At 52.3% G+C, this 23256-nt stretch overlaps 1 protein-coding gene across 2 annotated transcripts in view; it reads right to left on the reverse strand.

Annotated features, from left to right (window-relative positions):
* The window catches only part of ETS1 (ETS proto-oncogene 1, transcription factor), an 85051-nt gene that overhangs the window by 21774 nt on the left and 40021 nt on the right, over nt 1-23256 (reverse strand). For both annotated transcript variants that reach the window (XM_009906480.2, XM_009906482.2), the window contains 3 exons: nt 7641-7760; nt 6804-7004; nt 258-335 (listed from right to left, as the gene is read on the reverse strand). In XM_009906480.2, the coding sequence (XP_009904782.2) occupies nt 258-335; nt 6804-7004; nt 7641-7760 (399 nt within the window). The remainder of the gene's footprint in view (nt 1-257; nt 336-6803; nt 7005-7640; nt 7761-23256) is intronic.

Consider the following 23256-nt stretch of genomic DNA (forward strand, 5'->3'; position numbering starts at 1 on the left):
AAAAAGTTGAGGTCACTTTTCAGGTCTGCTGAGCTACAGCTTCAGAAGGTGCTGGCAAAGTCAGCTTGCAGCACCTCAAGGCAGCCACCAAAAATTACAGCCAGCTTCTAAATAAACCCCAAACACTAGGAAAGACAACAGGACACCTTCTGCATGCTCTGCCATGCCACAGCAACAACTTCCTGATGTGGACAGATCTGTTAGGTGGCTCTTCCATGCCTGGAAGCACCAGAATGCCACTGAGAGCTGAGACTTACTAATAAAGTAGTCTGAGGTGTAGCGGGACTCTGGGTACGTCGTGTTGACTCCGTTGGCTGGGTAGGGTTTTACCTCTTCTGCAAAGAGGAAAGGAAGGAAATGTTACACAGCCCTAGGCACAGGGTGCTTGGCAAGGCTTGAGGGAACACAGAGAGCTCTGAACTTCCTAGAATGTTCCTCTCTGGGTTAAACTGTGACGTTCAAAGGAATAAAAATGAGTTGGGAGGTGAAATGTCAGAATCCCGGCATGGGAGGGGTTGGAAGGGACCTCTGAAGATCATCCAGTCCTGCCCCCTGGATAATGCAGGGTCACTCACAGCAGTTTGCCCAAGATCTTAATGTCCAGGTGGGTTTGGAATCACCAGGAGACTCCACAACCACTCTGGGCAGCCTGCTCCAGGGCTCCAGCACCCTCACAGCAAAGAAGTTTCTCTTCGCATTCAGATGGAACCTCCTGGGTTCCATTCTGTGCCTATTGCCCCTTGTCCTGTCCCTGGGCACCACTGGGAAGAGTCTGGTCCCATCTCCTTGCCCCCTGAGGGCCCTTTAGCTCTCACTGAGCATTGATCAGATCCCCTCTCAAGCTGCTCTTCTCCAAGCTAAGCAATCCCAGGGCTCTCAGCCTTTCCTCAGCATTTTTGTGGCCCTTTGCTGGACTCTCAACAGCAGTTCCCCGTCTCCCTTGAAATGGGGAGCTCAGAACTAGACACAATACTTCAGATGTGGCCTAATTAGGGCAGAATAAAGGGGAAGGAGAACCTCCCTTGACATGCTGGCCACATTTTTCTTCATGCACCCTAGGAGACCATTTGCCTTCTTGGCCACAAGGGCACTTTGCTGCCTTGTGGAGAGCTTGTTTTCTACAAGCAGTCCCACCAAAACAAGTGCTTGATGCACTCTGGTTCCTTTGGGAACTCTTTCTGCAGACAGGGCCAAATTTAAACACAACAAAACAGGACAGCAACATCTTTCCCAACCAGAGGCACCAGGTGGTTCTGAAACACCAATTGCATCATTTCCTTGCTTGCCTCCATTTCTGTTGCCTTTCATTCTCTTGAGGATTGCTTATCACACTTCCAGGTCTGAGCTCAGGGGGAACAAAATCATATAAGGACTGTTTTCCTGGCAAAAAAAGGCTATTTTTAGAGCAGCTGTAGATGTGCCCAAGTGTAATGGACACCCAAACCAGCTCCTCCAGCCCCAAATTAATACCAGTTCCCAGCCTAGGTGGAACCTTCTCCCTTACACCTGGTGCAGGCAAAGGATCTCCTGTGCAGAAAAGCTTTGTCACACCATGCCTCACCCAGCTCCATGGACTCTTTGAGTCCATTTCACTTCTTATTCCGTGGTCATTTTGTTTCTTGACCCTTTGGGCAGCACACCAAAGTGCAGCCTTTCTGGAGGTGTCACTCACTGGGCAGTCACAGAATCATTTTGGTGGGAAGAGACCCTTAAGATAGAATCATGGAATTGCTTTGATTGGGAGAGACATTCAAGATATTATCATGGAATCCTTTTGGTTGGAAGAGACCTTTAACATATCATCATGGAATCATTTTTGGTTAGAAGAGACATTTAATACATTATCATGGAATCCTTTTGCTTGGAAGAGACATTTAAGATAGAATGATGGGATCTTTTTTTGGTTGGAAGAGATCACCAAGTCCAACCTTTAACCCAGCACTGCCAGGTCACCAGGAAATCATGCCCCCCAACACCACATCTCCCTGGCTTTTAAACCCCTCCAGCAATGGTGACTCCACCAGGACGAGCATGGATCACCTCAAATCATTGATTGTCCTCTTTCTGTTGCTTTTTCCAAGCACTTTGGTACTCCTGGGCTTGGTGCTGAATTTGCTTTTCCCTGTCAAAGCCACGTTGCTCCCACCCTGACCAGTTTTTCCATGCACACCTTACTCATTCCAGCCCAGCCTGTGGGCAGAGGTCCTGGCATGGGAGAATTAATTTCCTTTGCAGAAGGGAACCAAAATAAAAAGCCCCACAGACAACCTGGGGTTATGTTTGCCTTCTGCTGAGGTTGGAGAGAAGCAGGCTGAAGACAAAGCACGTTTGCTGGTGAGGAGCCTAATTTTGGCCCCATCCCCTGGGGACTGCAGGGTGGAAAAATATTCTCTGACAAGAGGAGGGTTTGTGCAAACAGAGAGACCTGATGAGAAACGTTCTTGTCCTCTCCCCACGGTGTCTGCCAAGGCACAGGGTGGGTGGCCACAGAGAAAAGGGAGAGACCTTCAGCTAGGCTTACAGTCAAGCAGAGGGCACTGCTGACTGCTGGTAACTGAGGAGGTTATTTTAAGAAGGAATATGGGGGGGGATAGAAAAAGGCCTGAAAATACCCAAATCCAGGCAGGGATCGCCCATCTGCTGCCGTTTTTAAACTGAGGTCCATGAGTCACTCTCAGAAAGCTCTCACAAGGGAGCTGGAGGGACAGCAAGGTCACAGCCTGTCCCAGCATGACCCAGCTATAGGTAAAGCCAAACCTTTTTGGGGTTAACCACCAATCCCAGCATCAACACCCCCAAGGGATGATGGTGGCTGGCTGGAGAAGTTGGAAGAGATGGGAGCTGGCAAGCTGGACTGACTCCACGGTTGAGCCTGGGGAAACCTTGACCTCCTCATGCTTCACATCCCCACTTGCCAAGTGGAGGCAACCAGCTCCTCTTGTGTGGGGCAGGGACAATTTTCCATGCTATGTTTGTAGAGCACCAGCACCTCAGGTCTTGTCTGGGGTTTGGAGATGTGCTACCAGAAACACAAGCCCCATGACTTACAGGGAAAAGAAATTAGGGCTTGGGGTGAGGTTGGTTGTTTCTTGGAAGCTACACTCCAAATACATCACAGATATTGCCTTTCTGGGAACTGTGTTAAGAAGCCACCAGAGAAGCCAAGGCTCAGCTTATGCAAGAAGTGACAAAGCCACCAGTAAAACAGAGACTTCTTGGTTCCCAGGGCTACAGGAGGAGTGTTGAGACACAAAGAACTTCAGCTTTATCAATTGTCATCCTTTTGGATGAAAAGCTGCAACAGGCACAAAGGTTTCCTGCCCATCACAAGCCTCTCCAGGAGGTTACACCCCAAATAAATCAGAGAATCATAGAATGGTTTGGGTTGGAAGAGACCTTAAAGATCATCTATTTCCAATCCCCTGCAATGGGCTGAGACACCTCCTGCTAGACCAGGTTGCTCCAGGTCACATCCAGCCTGGCTTAGAACACCTCCAGGCAACCTGTTCCAATCCCTCACCATGCTCATGAGGAAGAATTTCTTCCCAATGTCTAATCTCAATCCATCTTCCTCCAGTTTGAAGCCACTGCCCCTTGTCCTGTCACTCCATGCCTTTATAAATCACTCTCCAGCTCTCCTGTAGCCCACTTCAAATACTGGAAGGCTCCTCCAAGTTGACCCTGGAACTTTCTATTCTCCAGGCTGAATAAGCCCAGCACTCTCAGCCTGTCTTCATTCTCCAGCCTTCTGATCAGATTCATGTCCCTCCTCTGCATTTGCTCTAACAGTTCCAGGTCTTTCTGGTGCTGGGTGCTCCAGAGCTGAGCACAGTATTAGAGCTGAGCTACCACCAGAGCTGAGCAGAGGAATGGAATAGAATGGAATGGAATTAACCAGGCGGGAAAAGACCTTTGAGATTGTCAAGTCCAACCTATCACCCAACACCATCTAATCAACTAAACCATGGCACCAAGTGCCTCATCCAGTCTCTTCCTAAACACTTCCAGTGATGGTGACTCCACCACCTCCCTGGGCAGCACATTCCAGTGGCCAATCTCTCTTTCTGTGAAGAAGAGAAGAATGAACACAGGCCAAGGGGATGAGGTTTAACAAGGCCAAGGGCAGGGTCCTACGCTTTGGCCACAACAACCCCATGCAGGCCACAGGAGCAGAATCCCCTCCCCTGCCCTGCTGGAGAAGCAGCCCAGGAGATGGTTGGCTTTCTGTGCTGAAGAAGGGCTGCAAGGAGGCACAGCTAAATTCCAAGAGATGGGTTAGAGCAAGGAGAAATTGGCCTGACCTCAAAGTTTTGCTCTGTTTGCTTAAGCTGCTGGCTGTTGATACAAGCACTCAATAAAACCGATGCGAAAGGAGAAGAGCAGGACAGAGGCAAAGAGTCAGAAAAACAGCAGCCAGAGCCTGGGAAGAGCCATGTTTACCTTCTGCAAACCACAGGTAGCAGCAAAATTAGTAATCAGCAATTAACATCCATTTGTCAATGGTTTCCTGGAAGGCAGATCTTTGCACAACCCCCCCCCCCCCCCCCCCCCCCCCTCTTCCTGCCACCAGCACAGGTCTGCTGACAAGCACACAGGGTCAGGATGACAACACAAGGGATATTCCAGGAAAGCAAACAGCTCTGGGCAAGAGGAAGCTAGAGAATGAAGACAGGTTTGCTGCTGCTCCTGGCCCAGTGAAAGGTGTTAAGCTCTTCACCTGCTCTTTAAAAACCACCCCAGGCTAAGTGTCTCTTGGGCATCCACACACTGTGAGAGCCAACACCCAGGAGCTGACACACTGGAGGGATGGGAGCCAGCCAGAGGGACCTGGGCAAGCTGGAGAATGATGATATGGGAACTTGATGAGGCTCAACATTGCCAAGTGTAAGGTTCTACATGTGGGTTGAGGTAACCTCTACTATCAACACAGGCTGGGGAATGAAGGGCTGGAAAGCAGCCCTGTGGAGAAGGACTTGGGGGATGCTGGAGGGTGCAAAGCTGGACAGGAGCCAGCACCAAGCACTCCCAGCCCAGCCCCAGCCTGTCCAGGGCTGATCCCCAGCAGTGTGGGCAGCAGAGGCAGGGATAGGATTCTGGACCTCTGCTGTGCTCTGCTGAGACCTCCCCTGCAGTGCTGGGGCCAGATCTGGAGTCAGCAGAGACAGGGACCTGTTGAAGTGGGGCCAGAGGAGGCAACAGCAAAGATGAAGCCCTCTACTGCAAGAACAGGCTGAGAGAGTTGGTGTAGTTCAGCCTGGAGAAGAAAAGGCTCCAGGGAGACTTTCTGGTAGCTTTTCAGGGTTTAAAGAAAGCTGGGGACAGGCTTTCTATCAGGGCCTTTTGTGACAGGACAAGGGGGATGGTTTGAAACTAAAAGTGGGAGATTTAGACTGGAGAGAAGGAAGAAACTTTTTACTGCAAGCATGGTAAGACCTTGGTCCAGGCTGCCCAGAGCAGTGGTAGAAGCCTGATCACTGTAACAATTCCAGGTCAGGCTGTTTAGGGCTCTGAGCAACCTGCCCTAGCTGCAGACGTTCTTCCCAGAAAGAGTAATTGGCCATTGAGATGTGCTGCCCAGAGAGGTGGTAGAGTCCCCATGCCTGGAGGTGTTCAAAAAGCGATTGGATGTGGCACTTGAAGCCATGGTTTGGTTAGTCATGAGGTGTTGGGTGCTAGGTTGGACTTGATGATCTCTGAGGTCTTTCCCAACCTTACTGATTCTATGATTCTATGTCCCTGCTGACTGCAGGGGGGGTGGACAAGATGAACTTTAAAGGTCTCTTCCCACCCAAACCGTTCCCTGACTCTGTGATCAGTCAAGGTGTGTGTGAACCCTGTCGGCGCACGTGAACACCCTGAGCGCGGTCACACAGGGAATGGGAAATCAGGGTGGGACTGGGGTGGGATTGTTGTATGCAGCTGTACCAGAGGAAGTAGTAAAATTCATGACGGGAGCTGAGCGAGCTGAGGAAGAAAGCTTTGGAAAATCCCACCATGGTTTCCAGGCAGGCTGAGTGTCCCTGCCCACCGTGGACTCCTGCCAAGCAGCCACTGCAAACACCCTTCCTCTTTCAAGCAGTGCCAGGATTTGGATCCCACTTCCATTTGGGATCTCCATTTGAAACTCTGATGGGAAGATGGGCTTTGAAAGCTGCTTTTAGTGGGATCGAAGCTCGGAGTGAACCTCTCAATGGAGAGCCAAGGTCTTTGGAAAGACCCCAAATCAGGCTAGCCAGGATGGCAAGAGCCTTCAGAGAAGGGCAACGAGCCTGGGGAGGGGTCTGGAGCACAGCCCTGTGAGGAGAGGCTGAGGGAGCTGGGGGTGTTTAGCCTGGAGGAGAGGAGGCTCAGGGGTGACCTCATTGCTCTGTACAACTACCTGAAGGGAGGTTGTAGCCAGGAGGGGGTTGGTCTCTTCTCCCAGGCAACCAGCACCAGAACAAGAGGACACAGTCTCAAGCTGTGCCAGCGGAAGTTTAGGCTAGAGGTGAGGAGAAAGTTCTTCCCAGAAAGAGTAATTGGTCATTGGGATGTGCTGCCCAGGGAGGTGGTGGAGTCACTGTCTCTGGAGGTGTTCAAGAGGGGCTTGGATGTGGCACTTGGTGTCATGGTTTAGTAGTCATGAGGTGTTGGGTGATAGGTTGGACTTGATGATCATTGGATGATAGGTTGGACATGATGACCTTGAAGGTCTCTTCCAACCTGGTTTATTCTATTCTATTTTTCCTACCTCTGAGGTCTTTTCCAACCTTACTGATTCAGTGATTCCATGATTCTGTGATCCCAGAGCCTCCAGCACTCACCTTTCTGCAGGATCTCCAGATGTTCCCAAAGGATATCTCCCACAAAGTCAGGTGCTAGCTCCAGGAAGCACTCCTTGCCCAGGGCACAGAGGGCAGCTCCATTCATGCAGAACTTCTGGAAATCCACTCCCTTCAGGCTGAACTCATTCACTGCCCACATCACCCAGTCCCGCACGTGTGTCTCCGTCCACTGCTGGGGATCTGGGTGCAGAAGAGAGCCACTGGTGAGCAACCACCAGCCACTTCCCCAGGGAAAAAAGTGCTGCAGCTGCTCTGTGCTTCCACAACCTCATCCCAGCAATGGTCCCAATGTCCCACTGGCAGGCCACTGGCATAACAAGGGTAAAATGTGGTGGGGGAGCATCACATCCCCAGTCTGGATCAGCCCTGTTGCTGCCATATTTCCTACAAGGAATAGGATTGGGATTTGTTTGGGACTCTTAGCAATCCCACCTGTCCTCTGACTTTCTCCCACCCATTTCCCCATTTGGCTTGCTTTCTCCCTATCATCAGCTTCCACTGAAGGATTCCTGCTTCTTCTCTGTCTAAATGGGAGGTGACTTGCAAACTGAAGTCCTGGAGCTGCCTCCAAAGGAGGAGCAGGTCTCTAGAGCCTCCAGACCGGTCACCCAGCACAGCAGGACAGACAGACGTGATCTGTCAGACAGGTGTAGTTTGTAATGGGTACTGAAAGGTTTTCCCTGCATGTCCAGATTTTTCCAGCTGAAGCTGCCAAGAAATGAGGCAAAACTACACGAAGAGGAACATCAGCTGGGGAGAGGAGCAGCCAGGCAGGAGGCCACCCTCCCTGGGGCTCCCTGGGCAGCCATGCCTTACCTTTGGGGATTCCTAGGCGCTGCTGCTCTTTTGCAAAGCCGCTGAAGGTGGCTTTCAATGCCTGAGACATCATTTCTTTGCTGCTGGGAGTTAACAAAGGCACATCTGCACATTCCATGTCTGCAAAGAAGCAGGAGAGAAAAATGGCCATAAGGAGGTGGGACTGGGAAAGACACCAGGAGTTGTGCTGGGCAGAAAAACAGAGAAATCTTTCTTGTTTCTGGCATTTTCACACTCAGACCCTCTAATCCAGCATCTACACCCTGCAAGACCACAAGCAGGTTCTTAAACACAAGAAGAAGACTCTTTTGCTTACAAAAATCCTATGCTTCAAGAATATAAATGAGTCATGGTGACATGGTGCACATGAGGCTCCACACAAGCCAGCCAAGAATGGTCACAGAATTGTTTTGGTTGGAAAAGACCTTAAAGATCATTGAGTACAACCAGCAAGCCAACACCACCATGGCCATTAAACCATGTCCCCAAGTGCCATGTCCACAGGTTTCTTAAACACCTCCAAGGATGGGGACTCCAGCACCTCCCTGGGCAGCCTGTTGCAAGGCCTCACCACTCTTTCCATAAAGAAATTTCTCCTAATATCCAATCTAAACATCAAAGACCTTTCCAGTCAACAGACTGCTGGGCTTCATCACCTCAGGTGGCACCTGGAGCCTGGGAGGTAGCAGAAAAGGTCCAGGTGAAAATGAAGATGGTGACTCACAGAATCAGAGAATCACCAAGTTTGGAAGAGACCTCAAAGATCATCAAGTCCAACCTGTCACCACAGACCTCATGACTAAACCGTGGCACCAAGTGCCACATCCAATCCCCTCTTGAACACCTCCAGAGACAGTGACTCCACCACCTCCCTGGGCAGCACATTCCAGTGCCTAACAGCTCTCTCTGGGAAGAACTTTGTCCTCACCTCCAGCCTAAACTTCCCCTGGTGCAGCTTGAGGCTGTGTCCTCTTGTTCTGGTGTTGGTTGCCTGGGAGAAGAGACCAACCCCCACCTGGCTACAACCTCCCTTCAGGTAGTTGTAGAGAGCAAGAAGGTCTCCCCTGAGCCTCCTCCTCTCCAGGCTAAACAACCCCAGCTCCCTCAGCCTGTCCTTGGAGGGCTTGTGCTCACACCAAAGTGAGCAAGAAAGCAAGGAGGAAAGCACCTCTGAATTCCCATTCCACCTCTGGGCTCCCAGTCCAAAGAAAGGCAAAAGGAAAAGATGAATGGTAAAGAATCCCAGGCAATCCTGGAAAAAGTAAAGCTGAGCAGGGTGAAGGAGCAGCAGAAAACCCTTTGGAAGAGGAGGGAAAACAAAGAGCTGGAAAATCCCACATTAGCCCCAAATGACATCATGAGCACGGAGCGCTGCCACTCAGGGTGAGTCACCGAACAATGCTCAGCCACCCCCATGGGACAGCTCAGGGCCAAGCCTTGGAGTAACTGCTGAGGAGCAGCAAAGCTCTTCCTTGCTATTTTTTCCTTTTTTAAAACTTCTGTCTAATTTGGAAAGAGGCAGCAATTTGTAGCCAAAAAGTTCCATAAACAACAGCAAGCACTGAAACAAACCCTGCTCCGTCGGAATAAAGCTTTGGCTCTTCCAAGCCTTCCTGAAAAACCTTCCTCCAGAGAAGGAAAGCCTCACACAACAATCACCTTGAGTGAACTTCAGCAGCCTCATAAGCTTGGGCTACACCTCCCTCAGCATCCTGCCTTAGATCAGCAATAGTGTGACCAGCAGGCATTGTCCCCCTGAACTCAGCACTGGTGAGGTCACACCTTCAGTACTGGGTTCAGTTTTGGGGCCCTCACTCCAAGAAGGACATTGAGAGGTTGGGGTGGGTCCAGAGGAGGGCAATGAAGCTGGCAAATGGTCTGGAGAACAGGGCTGTTGAGGAGCAGCTAAGGGAAATGGGGTTGAGAAGAGAAAGCTGAGGGGGGACCTCATTGCTCTCTACAGCTACATGAAAGGAGGCTGCAGGGAGGGTTCAGGTTGGCCTTTTCTCCCAAGGAAGAAGTGATAGGACAAGAGGAAACAGCCTCAATTTGCACCAGGGAGAGTTTAGGTTGGACATGAGGAACAATTTCCTCCCCAAAAGGGTTGTCAAGGCCTGGAACAGGCTGTCCAGGGCAGTGCTGAAGTCTCCATCCCTAGAGGGATTGGAAAACCACGGAGAAGCGGTGCTGAGGGACATGATTTAGTGATGACCTGGCAGTGCTGGGTTAATGGTTGGACTTGATGATCTTAAGAGTTCTTTTGCAACCTTAATGATTCTGTGATTCTATGAAATTGCACTTCATTAGTTACTGAATTTAGCTGGAGAGGGCAGGAAAAAAAAATGGAGCAGGCAGCCTCACTATCTCTGTTCTCCATCTGCTGCCCTGAGATAACACCAGGAGAAAGTGGTTCAGTGCCCCTTTCCCTTCATCCTCATGTTACATTTGAGCACTCTGCTTGCTGTGCTCTGTGGTTGCAGAGACCACCCAGGAATCCGCTCCCCTCTGCCGCCTGGTTCAGCAGCACTGCACTGCTCCCCGGTGCGCCGGGAGGATGAGTCAGAGGTGGGGCAAGAAAACATCTCGAGCCCCACTTTTAACACTGAACCACTCAGGAAAACCTGGGTGGAGGTGACCTCCTTTGGGCAAGCCACAGACAGCAGCAGGGCAAGGTGAGGTGGGTGCAAAACCCTGGCTCGCTCTCTCGCTCTGCAGCTCGAGTACCTCTCGCAGCCGCCTTGCTTCGTGCGGCAGGATCCGTGGGGCTGGGTTTGCACAGAGCCAGCAAATCAATTGTTCAGTAGCAGGGGGGGATAAGGTTTCGGTTGAGTAAGGTGAATGCTGAGCTCTGCACAAACAGCATGTCAAAACAGGGATGACTTAAAAGTGAATTCCCAGGGAGAGGTCGTCGGAGAAGCAAACAGTCTGCTCCCAGATGTGGAAGCGAAGAGCCAGAGGAAGGCCTCTGTTTAAACACCACAGTGTGCATTTCAAGGCTTCTCCTGCACACAGAAGCACAGAATGGCAGGGGCTGGAAGGGACCTCTGAAGCCCAAAAACCTCAGAATCACAGAATCACCAAGGCTGGAAGAGACCTCAAAGATCACCAAGTCCAACCTGGCACCACAGACCTCATGACTAAACCATGGCACCAAGTGCCACGTCCAGTCCCCTCTTGAACACCTGCAGGGATGGGGACTCCACCACCTCCCTGGGCAGCACATTCCAATGGCTAACAGCTCTCTCTGGGAAGAACTTTCTCCTCACCTCCAGCCTAAACTTCCCCTGGTGCAGCTTGAGGCTGTGTCCTCTTGTTCTGGTGCTGCTTGCCTGGGAGAAGAGACCAACCCCCACCTGGCTACAACCTCCCTTCAGATAGTTGTAGACAGCAAGAAGGTCTCCCCTGAGCCTCTGCCTCTTTTAAACACCTCCAGGGATGGGGATTCAACCTCCTCCCTGGGCAGCCTGTACCAGTCTTTGAGAACCCACATGGCGTTTGCTGCCCAGATGCCATCTCCTCCTCCCTGAGAGGGAGCTGCATTTGATTTTCCTCCTGGGAGAGCAGGCAGGGTGTTATGGTTTGATTTTTAAATAGTAACAGGAGGTGCAGTCACTCTGGAAAATGTTGTCACCAGCATCTCCAGCAGCTGTAGAGCAAAGAGAAAGGAATTTGCCTTGTGGGGAGGCAGAGAGTGACATTTAATCATCTGGCTGCAGCTTTTCAAAGCAAGGAGGGATCTAGGGGCTCACTTGGACATCCATAGGTTCATAGATTGGGTTGGGTTGGAAGGGAGCTTAAAGATCATCTACTTCCAACCCCTGCCATGGGCAGAGACACCTTCCACTGGACCAGGTTGCTCAAGACCTCATCCAACCAGGCCTTGAACAACTCCAGGAGGGGGCATCCACAGCCTCCCTGGGCAAGCTGTCCCAGTGTCTCCCCACCCTCACTGGAAAGAATTTCTTCCTAATCTCGATCTCAAAGATCTTGAAGATCTCAAAGGCTTCTCAAACCCAGACTCTGTTTTCCCTCCAGCAACCTGGATGAGACCCCACAAAGCCAAGAGGATAATAACAACTCTAACAAGTGCCAGGAGCCAGCACCACATCAGGAGGATCTACCCAAAACTCACCACCCTACTTGTGCGAGGTGCCGGACCAAGAGACGTGAAGCCTGGGAGCAAAGCAGCCTGCAAAGAGGCCAAGATCACCGAGTTCATCACCCAGCCAAACCCTGACTCTGCTCTCACCAGGCTCTATAAACTATTTCTACCATTCTGGTCTCTGTGCAGGACGATTTACAAACTTTGGGGCTTTTGACCTTCCGAGGCGAGCGGCCGCGCTCGCACGGCAGAGCAGCCACAGCTGATTGCGTAAGCACAAGAGATGGCAGCAAAGGGGGGAAAAACCAACAACCCTGCTCTGAGCAGCAGCAAAGTCATTTTTCACCCCAGTTTCCACTCAGGGTCAGTGCCTCTCTAAAGCTCCCTTCGGCCACTCACTTTCTTTCCCATCAAAAAGCCCCAGTGTGTCCTTGTCTGGTCCCTGTTATTTGACCCAGCAGCCTGTGTGTAAATGGATGTGGCCAGAGTGGAGCCAGATGACCCAGTGGCCTCTTCCTGCCCTGGCTCTGATGGATGGACACTAAGGTCAGGAACCCAACGTGCTGTAGTCTCAGGTAAAAGCCTCCTCATCCTCCCCTTTCTGGACCAGAGGCTAACTCCAATGTATGCTGACACTGTGAAGGTTTCATGCCCTTTGGTGCTTCCAAATAGCATGGGGAGATGTCTGTTGGTTTCAAACCAGACCTTTAGGAGACAGCCCAGAAAACCACCTCTCTAAGATGCTAATTTGTACCTGTCTCCCTCAAAAGACCTCAGTCCTTGAGCCTTGAGCTAGCTCAGATGCTTCTCTGAGCCACCAGTGATGCCCACTGTGAGGTGTCCATGGTCCAGGACATCCTCCCACCCTGGATGCCTGTGATGGAGCAGAAGTTTCTCAGAGGCTCAAGAAAGGACAAGAGTCTGCTCTCCTGCCTTCTTTCTGTGTGCCCACAGTGAATCTGTGACCACCAAGCCCCAAAACTCCCCATCTCCAGCCCGCACCAAGTCCGACACTGCCTGAGCTCATCCCACCACTGTGCTGATCCCCTTCTGTCCCAGCCTTCCTGAGGACCAAACCCAGGGTAGAGCCAGGGATGGGGGAAGCTGAAGGACAGAAGATTTCCCAGCAGCCCCCAGCTAGCAGGGTTCAGCCGCTGAGAAACCTTTCTCAGGATAAGAGGAGGCTGGGAAGAGGGGAGCCAGGAGCCGAGACCCTTCCCACGCTCCCCAGCCAAGCGCTATGGAGGCACCACCTCCCCAGGTCAGGTTTCCACCACCAACACCAGGCACCTCCATTCCCCCTGGGGCAGCTCTGCCTTTCCCAGGTGCCCCCAGCTTTGGAGCAGGGACACCCGGGCAGCTAACCCCGGCTGAGCCCCCTGTTATTTAGGCAGGATTAGGCAAAAATTTGCCTGCACTTTTGAACTGTTTTCACAAGCCTTGCCTCTCACTCCCACGCAGGAAGCAGGAGAGGAGCCGGCCTGTTCCAATTAGGGCTCCTTGGCCCAAAAGGGCAGAGAAAATTAGGGGGAGGGGGGGAAAGGGAAAGTGGGATAGAAAGCTGGAGAAAAGGGAACAGAGGGAAGCAAGGATGGAAGGAAGGAAGGGTGGAGGGAAGCAAGGAAGGGTGAGCACAGGGCTTGCTGAGGATGGGCAAGGAAGAGAGAGGTGGAGGGCAGGGTAGAGGAGAGATTTGGTTTCCCTTCATGCAGCATCTCAGCAGAGATCAGCTCTGCTTCCCTCACAAAAAGCACAAGACATTTGCTATTTTAATTTAAAATAAATAGAGTACTTTAAAAGAAAAAGAAATAAGTAGGTGTGGGTTTTTTTTTTTCCCTTCTCTCTCCTTCAAGCAGTGAAAAATAAATATTCTGAGATGAAAGCTGGGCTTCAAGAGAAAAAAACAAGAGAGGAAACCAAAAGCCCACACTGCTTAGCGCTGCAGAAAGCACAACAAAGCAGGCTTTCTTCCGGCATTCAGCAGCTTTCTTATGGAGATGTGGTGTGTCATGGGGGCCAGAGCTCTGCCCCTAAACAGAGGGCCTGGAAACTCTCTTCCCTAAATGCAGATAAAAGCATTTCTTCCAAGCTGGGACTCCTGGCACTTAGAGCATCACAGGGAGGGAAGGAAGGAGGGGAAAGGTTGAGGTGAGGGTGAGATGTTGGGATGCTCTGCTCGGCCTCAGGTCTCTGTAAAATGGAGACAGCTTTGCTTGAGTGCAAGGAGGCACTCAGGGGAGATGTGCCCACGAGGAAAACTGGACACAAGAGGTGAGGCAGTGCTTGTCTCCTGGTGAGGAAGCAGGCAGCAGCACCAGCAGGTGAAAGGATGCTTCCCCCACTATCAAAGTCCCAGGCTTTGCTCTCCCAGCCTGCTGCCCTCCTTCAGGCTCCTTTCCATTCCCTCTCTCCCAGCTTTATGATGTGGGTGTTGGACGGAGATCCTGGGAAAGCAGCATCCCCTCCAGTCCCAGGAGCTCGCAGGGGAACAGCAGCTTGGTGGTCACAGCTTGTTTGTGGGGCTTTTGTGGGGAGAGGAGGGGAAAGAAGTGCAAGAGAAACCCCTGGGCTGAAGTGAAGCAAAACCACAGGCCTTGAGTCAACGCTTGCTGCTACGGTGGGAACATTGCCTCAGCTTCAGCCTCAGCAGCAAGGACAGGACCAGCAGTAGGGCTCTCCTTGGTGGGGAGCTTTGCTCTGTCCCCCCCATTTCAGCTACTGGAAGGAGCACAGATGGATACAAGCAAGCATCAGCCACCTCTGAGGTTGGGGAACATGGCCATGGTTTAACAGTTCTCAGAGAAACTATGCAAAGCAGTCAGCAAAAAGATTTTTCCACCAAGACCAAGCAGCAGCAGAGGTTAAGCTCTGCTGTGAGGCCACCACTGTTAACCCAATGCAAGCCACCACCACCAAGGCAAACACTCCTGAATCGGCTTCCAAATGGCTTCAAATTTAACAGCATCTTGGCTACCAACTTCCCAAGCCTTTGGTGAACCCTGCAGCCTGATGGCAGAGCCTGGAATTAATTACACCCCTGGGGAGGCTAAGGTCACAGCTCAGGAGGCTGCAGCCACCTGCCCAAACCTGCTCTGGAGTTGAAGCATCTTCTTGCAGTGCTCAAGCCCTCATCACCCTTCACCATCCCAGTTTCACAGAATCATAGAATGCACTGGGTTAGAAGGGACCTTTAAAAGTCAACTTGTCCAACCCTCCTGCAGTAAGCAGGGACAACCCCAACTAGATCAGGCTGCTTGGAGCCACATCAAACCTGACCTTGAATGCCTCCAGGGACAGGGCCTTCCCCACCTCCCTGGGCAACCTGTTCCAGCATTCCATCACCCTCATAATAAAGAATTTCTTCCTAATGTCCAACCTGAATCTATCCTTCTCCAGTTTCAAACCATTGTCCAAGCCTCTTGTCCTGTCACTACAAACCCTTCTAAACAGCCCCTCCCTGGCTCTCCTGTAGCCTTCAAACATTGGAAGTCCCCCAGCAGTCTTCTCTTTTCCAGGCTGAACAGTCCCAACTCTCAGCCTGTCAAACAGCCAGGGTGTCCCCCTCTGAAACTGAGTTAGGAGCTCACTTCCAGGCTGTTTGAGCCTTGTCCTTCCTCAGCAGGGCTGGGAGGACACTTCCTTGCCTCGCACAGCCCCATGAGGCTGCTTCCCCCAGTGCTAATTCGCTCTAATCCCTGTGAACCGCAGTGCTCCACAGCTCTAATCCCCCTGCTCAGGCACACGCTGCTAATGGGGGCGTGGGGTGGGCGCAGCAAAGCCTGTAATGGACACCCGGCCCCGAGTGAAAGGAGGTCAAGTGGAAACACCAAGGCCAGGTCCTGCCCATGTCAGCTGCCCTGTATCAGTTCTCCAGCTCTGGGAGATGCTCCTCTGCAAAGAAGAGGCTCAAACCCAGCTCCTCACATCCCAAGTGCCAGCAGCAAAGCTCAAATTGCTCCTCAGCAACGAGAAGAAAAGAGGTCCCCCAAAGGCAGCGATCCCCACCGAGCAAACTGCCAGATAGGCTGTGCTGCTTGGAAGGCTGCCTGAGGTATTCCACTGGCTCCTGCCTGGGACCAGAAGCTTCTTGAAATTCCTCACTCTCTTCAGGCTGGGCTCCTCCACCACCCTGGATGTTTCCATTGCCACAAGACCACAGCCTGAACCCTCCCAAAGTGAAGCCACAGCTGAGGTCTGGCGCTCCATGGAGGAAACGGTGGTCCTGGTCAGCCCCACCATCTGAGAGAGCACACACTGCTGCCCAGGCACACGCTAAACTGGACTTCTGCTGTTCCCACCTTAAATCTCTGGCTGATGATGCCATTTCTGCCATCTTCAATGAAGAAGTGATATGACTTTTGCCTTCCAGGATTTGAAAGGGGAGCTGGAGAGGGACTTTTTACGAAGGTATGGAGTGACAAGACAAGGGGAAATGGCTTTGAACTGCAAAAAGCCAGACTTAGATTGGACATTAGGAAGCAGTTCTTCCCCATCAGGGAGGTGAGACCCTAGAACAGGTTGCCCAGAGACATTGTGAAGGCTCCAAGCCTGGAAGTGTTCAAAGCCAGGTTGGATGGGGCCTTGAGCAACCTGGTCTAGTGGAAAATGTCCTTACCCATGGCAGGGAGGTTGGAACTTGATGATCTTTAAGGTCCCTTCCAACCCAAACCATTCTATGATTCAATATTAACCTCCCCCTCCATCATCACCCAGGGATACAGACAGACACACAATGGAGACTCAGCTCCAAAGCCTCCAGCTGCTTACTCCAAGGAAGGGCTGGGATGCCAAACCATGTGTGATCATCCCCCAGCAAAGGGAGAGCCCAGATTTTGCAAGTCTGGGTTGAGGTTAATCGACAGAACATTGTGTGAGGAAGATGCTGTTAGGATGGGAAGTGTGAACAGGGAAGGCTGAGATCTCTTGGCAGAGCTGTCCCCTTTGCAGCAGGGCTAAGGGCCAAAGAACCTTCACTCATGCTGAGCTTTCATCACCCCACAAAGGGATCCCAACCCCTCCACGCTGGCTCAAATGCACCTGAAGAAGCCTCCATGCCAACACATTTGCAGGCAGCTCCACATGACCTCACAGCTCAGGATGGTTTCGTCTCCACGGCCACGTGAAATGACTCCATGCCCAGCATGAAAAATCAATTATGTGTGCTGCCCAGCACCACAATATGACACACTTCTGATGCAGATGGACTCCACAGATGTCTCTGCCCACTGGTCCCTCAACTATCCTTGCCTCAGGAAGGGATTAGACATGCAGACACTCAGCCAAATGCCTCCAATCTGTCTGTCCCAAGGAATTCCCCAACCTTCACTTGATTTTCAGCTCAAATCCTCCAGAAACTGATCTCTCTGTGTCCTGGCCTTAGCCCTTGGCCCCAGGCTGAGTCAATGCCACATCACACCCAGCCACGAGGGTACCACATGGCAGGACACAGGCTGAAGTGCCCTCAAGCCAGGATGATGTTCAACCCCCAAAACATATCCCTCCACATCAAAGTCATTCTCCTCTACTCCCCAGCTCCCTCATTCACAAATGAAGACTGTTCAAACTGGAAGGGCTGGACCTGCTGTGGAGTCACACTGGTGGTGTCCATATGATAAGTGCCACTTGGTCATGAGTGGAAGGTGCCCATGGCCATTCCTATGGCATTCCTCAAGCCCAGGATATCTCCACACAGATTCATAGAATGGTTTGGGTTGGAAGGGACCTTAATCTAGTTCCAACCCCCCTGCCATGGGCAGGGACACCTCCCACCAGCCCAGGTTGCTCAAGGCTCCATCCAGCCTGGCCTTCAACAACTCCAGGAAGGGGACATCCCTGGGTAGCCTGTTCCAGGGTCCCACCACCCTCACTGGAAAGAATTTGTCCCTAATCTCCAGTCTAAATCTGTCCTCCTCAAGCTTCAATCCATTCCCTCTTGTCTTATCACATGATGCAGAGACCATGAAGGCAGTGATGAAGGGATCATAGAATCCTAGAATGGCTTAGGCTGGAAGAGACCTTAGAGATCATCTAATCCAACCTCTCTGCCATGGGCAGGGATGCCTCTCAACTAGACCAGAGCTGAGCTGATGGTGAGGAAGGGAGGCTCAATTGAGGGCAAGAAGGGAGTCTGGATGATGAGGAAGGGAGGCTCAATTGAGGGCAAGAAGGGAGTCTGGATGATGAGGAAGGGAGGCTCAATTGAGGGCAAGAAGGGAGTCTGGATGATGAGGAAGGGAGGCTCAATTGAGGGCAAGAAGGGAGTCTGGATGATGAGGAAGGGAGGCTTGGCAGCTCTGGGTCACCTCCCAGGCACAGATGCCGCCGCAGGGCAGCAGGGTACGGGGGCGAAGCTTGCCACATCTCTGCAGCTGCAGATTCCTGCTGCTGTCCCACCTCCACCTCCTTCCTGGCCAACCCTTCCCTCCAGGGCAGCGCCAGGCAGACGTAGAGCTGGGCAGGCACAAGAAACCCTTACGCAGCCGATTCCTCAACGGCAGGGTGCAAGTTGCAGCACATCACATCCCCCACGGATTGCAGAGGATGGCTGCTGCTGCCTTACTCAGAGAAAACCCTTCTGCTAATGTTCAGGCTTTGGTATTACCTTTCTGTTTCTCTGTATACAGTGAGGGAGTGTTTTGGCTCTGCCCAGGAAGCATGAGCAGGAAAAGAGTATGTGCAGAGGAGGAGAAGCCCAAAAGCTTTACCCTCTGCTCAGCCAGTGACCACCAGGTCCCCACTTCACCACTCCATGCACAGAATCACAGAATGCCAGGTTGGAAGGGATCCCAAGGATCATCTGGTCCAACCTTTCCAGGTAACAGAGGAGTTGAAACAAGCTGGCCCAGCACCCTGCCCAGATGAGCCTTAAATCTGTCCAACATAGGGGAATCCACTGCTGCCCCTGGGAGAGGATTCCAATGTCCAACTGTTCTCATGGGGGGAAAATTGTCTTCTGAGGTTCAATGGGAACCTCCCCAGCAGCAGCTTGTCCCATCACCCTTTCTCTTTCCCATGGGACTCCTAGTAAAGGGAGTCTCCACCCTCCTGGTAGCCACACTATTTGTGCTGGTCCATGGTAATAAGGGCTGCCCTAAGCCTTCTCTTCTCAAGGCTGACCAAAGGCAGCTCTCTCAGCCTTTCCTCACACAGAAGAGCTTCCATTCCCCTGAAATCCCTTTCTGCCCAAAGAGGTGCCACCACACAGGAGGACTCCAGCCCTGCCCTCCCTTATCAGGCCAAGCTGTCCAGTGGTCTTTGCAATCAGCAAAGGAGAAGAGGAGAGATTAGGTTATTTATTCAAAACCAAACAAATAATTGCAGAGGCTTTTTCGCAAACAGAAGAGGGTTGGGAGGTCAGAGCACGGCTGGCAAATCTCAGCCCTGTTTGCTCTGACTAAATAATATCAGAGCACAGACAATCAATCACTGTAATCAAGAAAATTATTTATAATTCCTTGGAGCAAACAGTCAGCTCTGCTGGCAGCTGCCAAGAGACGGCAGGCAGCGCAACGATCCACACAGCTCCAATTCCCCTGCACTAGATACAGATTCACCTCTTTGCATCGCTGGATTTGCTGCCCTGAGGACCTGCCCTCACAAGCACCTTGACCCCCCTCTCTTTAAGGTATCCTTCCTCCCTTGCTGCAGCTGACAAAATGCACACAACAACCTCCAGCAGCTGAAATCAAAGCCAAAGTTGCTCAGGAGATGCTGCGTGCCCCGAGTGTCTTCCCAACACCAGCTGCACCTCCCAGCACCACAGTTCAGGTAGAGTTAGAGAATGGTTGGACTTGATGGTCTTAAAGGTCTTTTCCAGCCCAAACCATTCTGTGGTTGTTTAACAGGAAGAGAGAAAGAGTCAACTATCACAAGAGGTAATAGATGCTCAGAGGAAAGGATCTGTTCTCTTTGCTCTGCTGCCTGAGCCAGATCCATCTCCTTCAAGAGAGAGTCTCATGTCTGGGATGAAAGCCATGCAAGTGAAGGCATCACTGAGGCAAGGCAAGTGAGGGTTAGCTTTGTAACTGTCCCCTCCTTGGGGCCAGAAGGACAAGGGACAAAGTCATGCTACCTATCATCTGGACACTGTTTCACCTCCCTCTTCTCTGAGAGTGGACCAAGTGCTCAGCTTTTCCAGTGATGGAGACCAGGAAGGGCCCTGGGAGGAACCTGGGAACCAAAACTCTCCATCTCACATCAGTCAGAGTGCTTCAAAAGCACCAGTGCCAAATCAATTTCATTCCACAGCATCCCAGGAATGATTCTCCTGAAGACAAGGAAAGGAAAGCAAAGAACAAGAGGATTTTCCAAAGCACTCCAGGCAGCTGAAGAGCCCTTATTACACCTCCTCCATCCAGAGTTCCTGGGCTTTGCTCCTTCTGGGCCACACCTTTCAAGCATCCCCATTCACAAGAGCAAGGGTTTTCCCAAAGAGCCCCAGGAAGGTCTTCTTTTCCAGCTCCAGCTTCTAGGAACCTTCCCACTGGAGAAGGGATGAGCACACAGATTGGGCCAAACGAAGCCCTGGGAAGATGAAGAAGGTGGGAGTGAGCTGAGGAAGGCAGCCAAGGATGAATTAGGCTGCCCCATCAGCTTCAGTCATCCCCAGCCCAGAGCCAAGGGCTGTCCAGGACAGGGATTATGTCACCTATTGGCCTCAGCCTGGAGAGAAGGGAGAGCGAAGGGCGGGCAGGGATAAATCGGAGCGGCTGGAGGTGCTTGGATTTGTCCAGAGGAAGCTTGAGCTTGGAAACCTCAGTGAAGGCTGGAGGGGGGTGGGAAGAGAGGGTGAGACACTCACAGCCCTCGCATCCACCCCGCACAGCATCCGGAAGCTATTAAGGAATTACAGCCTGCCTGGCCCCGAGCCTTCCCCGGCAGAAGTGCCTGGGAGCAGATGGTGAAAGGGCTGATTGAATTCGGCTGCTCAGGCCAAGAGGCTATTAGGAGGAGACATAAATGGAGGATGGGGGTGGAGGGGGTGTCATTTGGAGACTCAGGAGCTGGGAGCCCTTGCCAGGAACTCTGGGAATCCTCCACCGAGTGTAACAAGCTTGGAGAAGCTGCAGCAGGGCCCTGGATGGGTGGCTTAGGGGTGCAAACCCCACTGCTGCCCTTGCTGGGAGGTGCTTTAGGGCTGGGGTGAAACCCTAAGTATATGGGGAGTGAGAGATTCCTCTCCTCAGACACCTCCATTTCAAAAGGCAGCAAAGCCACCAAGGTGGACAAGAACCCTTCCAGGAAGGCAGGATGCCCACAGAGACTTTTGTCCCTGCAGTTACACCCCCAGGAGCTGTGTGCTCCTGAGCGTGGATCCCAGAAGCTAATGGAACTGGCAGCTCAGCAGCTCTGCCCACCCACAGGGCCAACTTTCCTCCCTAAAAGCTGCAGGTTTGCAAAGATCCTCCAGTGCCAGCCTGGTCTCATCCCATCTCCAACACCAATGGGAAGGCACTAGGCATAGGACCAGACCTCCCAAAGCGCCTTCAAAAGGGGATGGGGACTGAAGTGACTCTGGGTGGGGAGGAGGTGGGAAGAAAAAGGCCAGAGAAACACGTAGGATGAAAAGAAGCCAAGAGCCAAAAAAGCACAAATGGCACTCACAAGTCATCCAGGGTGCTGCTGAGGGTACTGCCAGTGCCTGAGGAAAAACCCTGATGGAAGAATGCAAATTCCTGGGGATGAAGGAAGGGTTTAAACCCCTCCCTGGGAAGCAAGGGAAGAAAAAGAAGGAATGCCCCCAAACTCAACACAGCCCCAAGCTATCTCCCTGCCTTGGCAAACCAGCTCCCTCACAGCCCTACGCCCTAGGGGGGTGCCAGGCACCAGCTCCAAATCCAGCCCTCATTTTACCAAGGGGAATAAAAGGTCCAAATGAACCCCCTGGGGCTCCCTTGGCTGCCTGCCCCAGCTTCCCGAGGTTGGGAAATCGGGATCCTGGTCAGGGCCGTGCTGGAGGGGCCGGGCAGGGAAGGCTCCGTGACCGTCAGGGGAATCTTTAGGAGCAATCTTTTCCGAGACAAGTCATGAGATTATTCCTTGCCTGGAATTTGCTCCCGCGGCTCCCGTCGGCCCCGGAGTGCTGAGTCAAGAGACCGCCGGGGCTGTGCCCTCCAGATGAGTAAATAAATTGCCATGGGGAGCGGTGGGGTGGCTGGGAGGAGGGGTGTAGAGGGGAAAGATGAAAGGAGGGAGGGGACCCAATGACTCCTGGAGCTTTCCTCCCCGGGACGCAGCCCAGCTTGGCAAGGGGCTTCGCTGCTGCCTTGCAACGCACCGAGTTAGTCACCGGATTAAGGAGCGCGGTTACACATGCTGGCGCTCAGCTCTTTAAAGGCAAATCATCCTCCCAGCTTTGCTGCTCTCTCAGGCTCTTTACCCACCCCCCTTCTTCCCTTCATTGTTATTGATTTTAAACTATTTTTAGGTCTTTTTTAGGTCATGTGGGTGTTGATCAACAGCCAGTTGAATAGGAGCCAGCAGTGCATCCAGGTGGCCAAGAAAGTCAGCAAAGTCCTGCCTTGGATCAGCAATGGTGTGGCCAGCAGGACCAGGGCAGGGATGGTTCCCCTGTACTCAGCACTGGTGAGGTCACACCTTGAGCATGGTGTGCAGTTTTGGGCCACTTACTCAAAGAAGGACATTGAGGGGCGGGAGCACATCCAGAGAAGGGCAAGAAAGCTGGTGAGGGGTCTGGAGAGCAGGAGCAGGTGAAGGAACTGGGGTGTTTAGTATGGAGATGAGGAGACTGAGGGGAGACCTCGCTCTCAACAACTCCCTGAAAGGAGGTTTGAACCAGTTGGGGCTCCTTCTTGCAAGGCACGAGTGACAGGACAAGAAGAAATGGCACCAGGGGAAGTTTAGGGTGGATATTAGAAGAAAGTTCTTCATGGAAAGGGTTCTGAAACACTGGAATGAGCTCCCCAGTTGAATTCCCATCCCTGGAGGCATTTAAAAGATGGGGAGGTGTGATGCTGAGGAACATGGCTTAGCACCAGCCTTAGCAGAGTTATGTAATGATTGACCTCGATGATCTGAAAGGTCTTCTCCCACCAAAACCATCTTATGAGTCTAATCTGCAGTGAGTGCTTGGATTAGCTGCCAGCAAACCCCTAGAGATGCCAAGGAAGAGGCAGCCCTCAAGCAGAGCCTGGAGAAACCAACCAACCAGAAGGTTGGTCTGCTCCCTGCCAAGCCCCCTTCCCTCCTCACCCTGCTGACGTCACAGGGGTCACTCTATAGGCTCCATATGGCCCTGGCTGCTTGGGGCTCGGCCATCGGAAAGCAGGAAGGCACAAGAGTCATCCAGCTCCCAGGCAAAGCAGGCGCCCAGCCGGGGCCTTTCAAGTCGCAAGCTTTAGAAGCCAGCTTCAAATCTGGAGCCGCTTAGAGGGCTGGGAAGCAGCCCCAGTGACTAACCAGCCCGCCGGGCCGCGGCTACCGTGACAGCTCCGAAACCCCACGGCTGGCGCTGGCAAGCCAAACGTTCCCAGCGCCGCCGCGGCACCGGCCTTC

Source organism: Dryobates pubescens, chromosome 34, assembly GCF_014839835.1.
Source record: "Dryobates pubescens isolate bDryPub1 chromosome 34, bDryPub1.pri, whole genome shotgun sequence".
Taxonomy (NCBI): Eukaryota; Metazoa; Chordata; class Aves; order Piciformes; family Picidae; genus Dryobates; species Dryobates pubescens.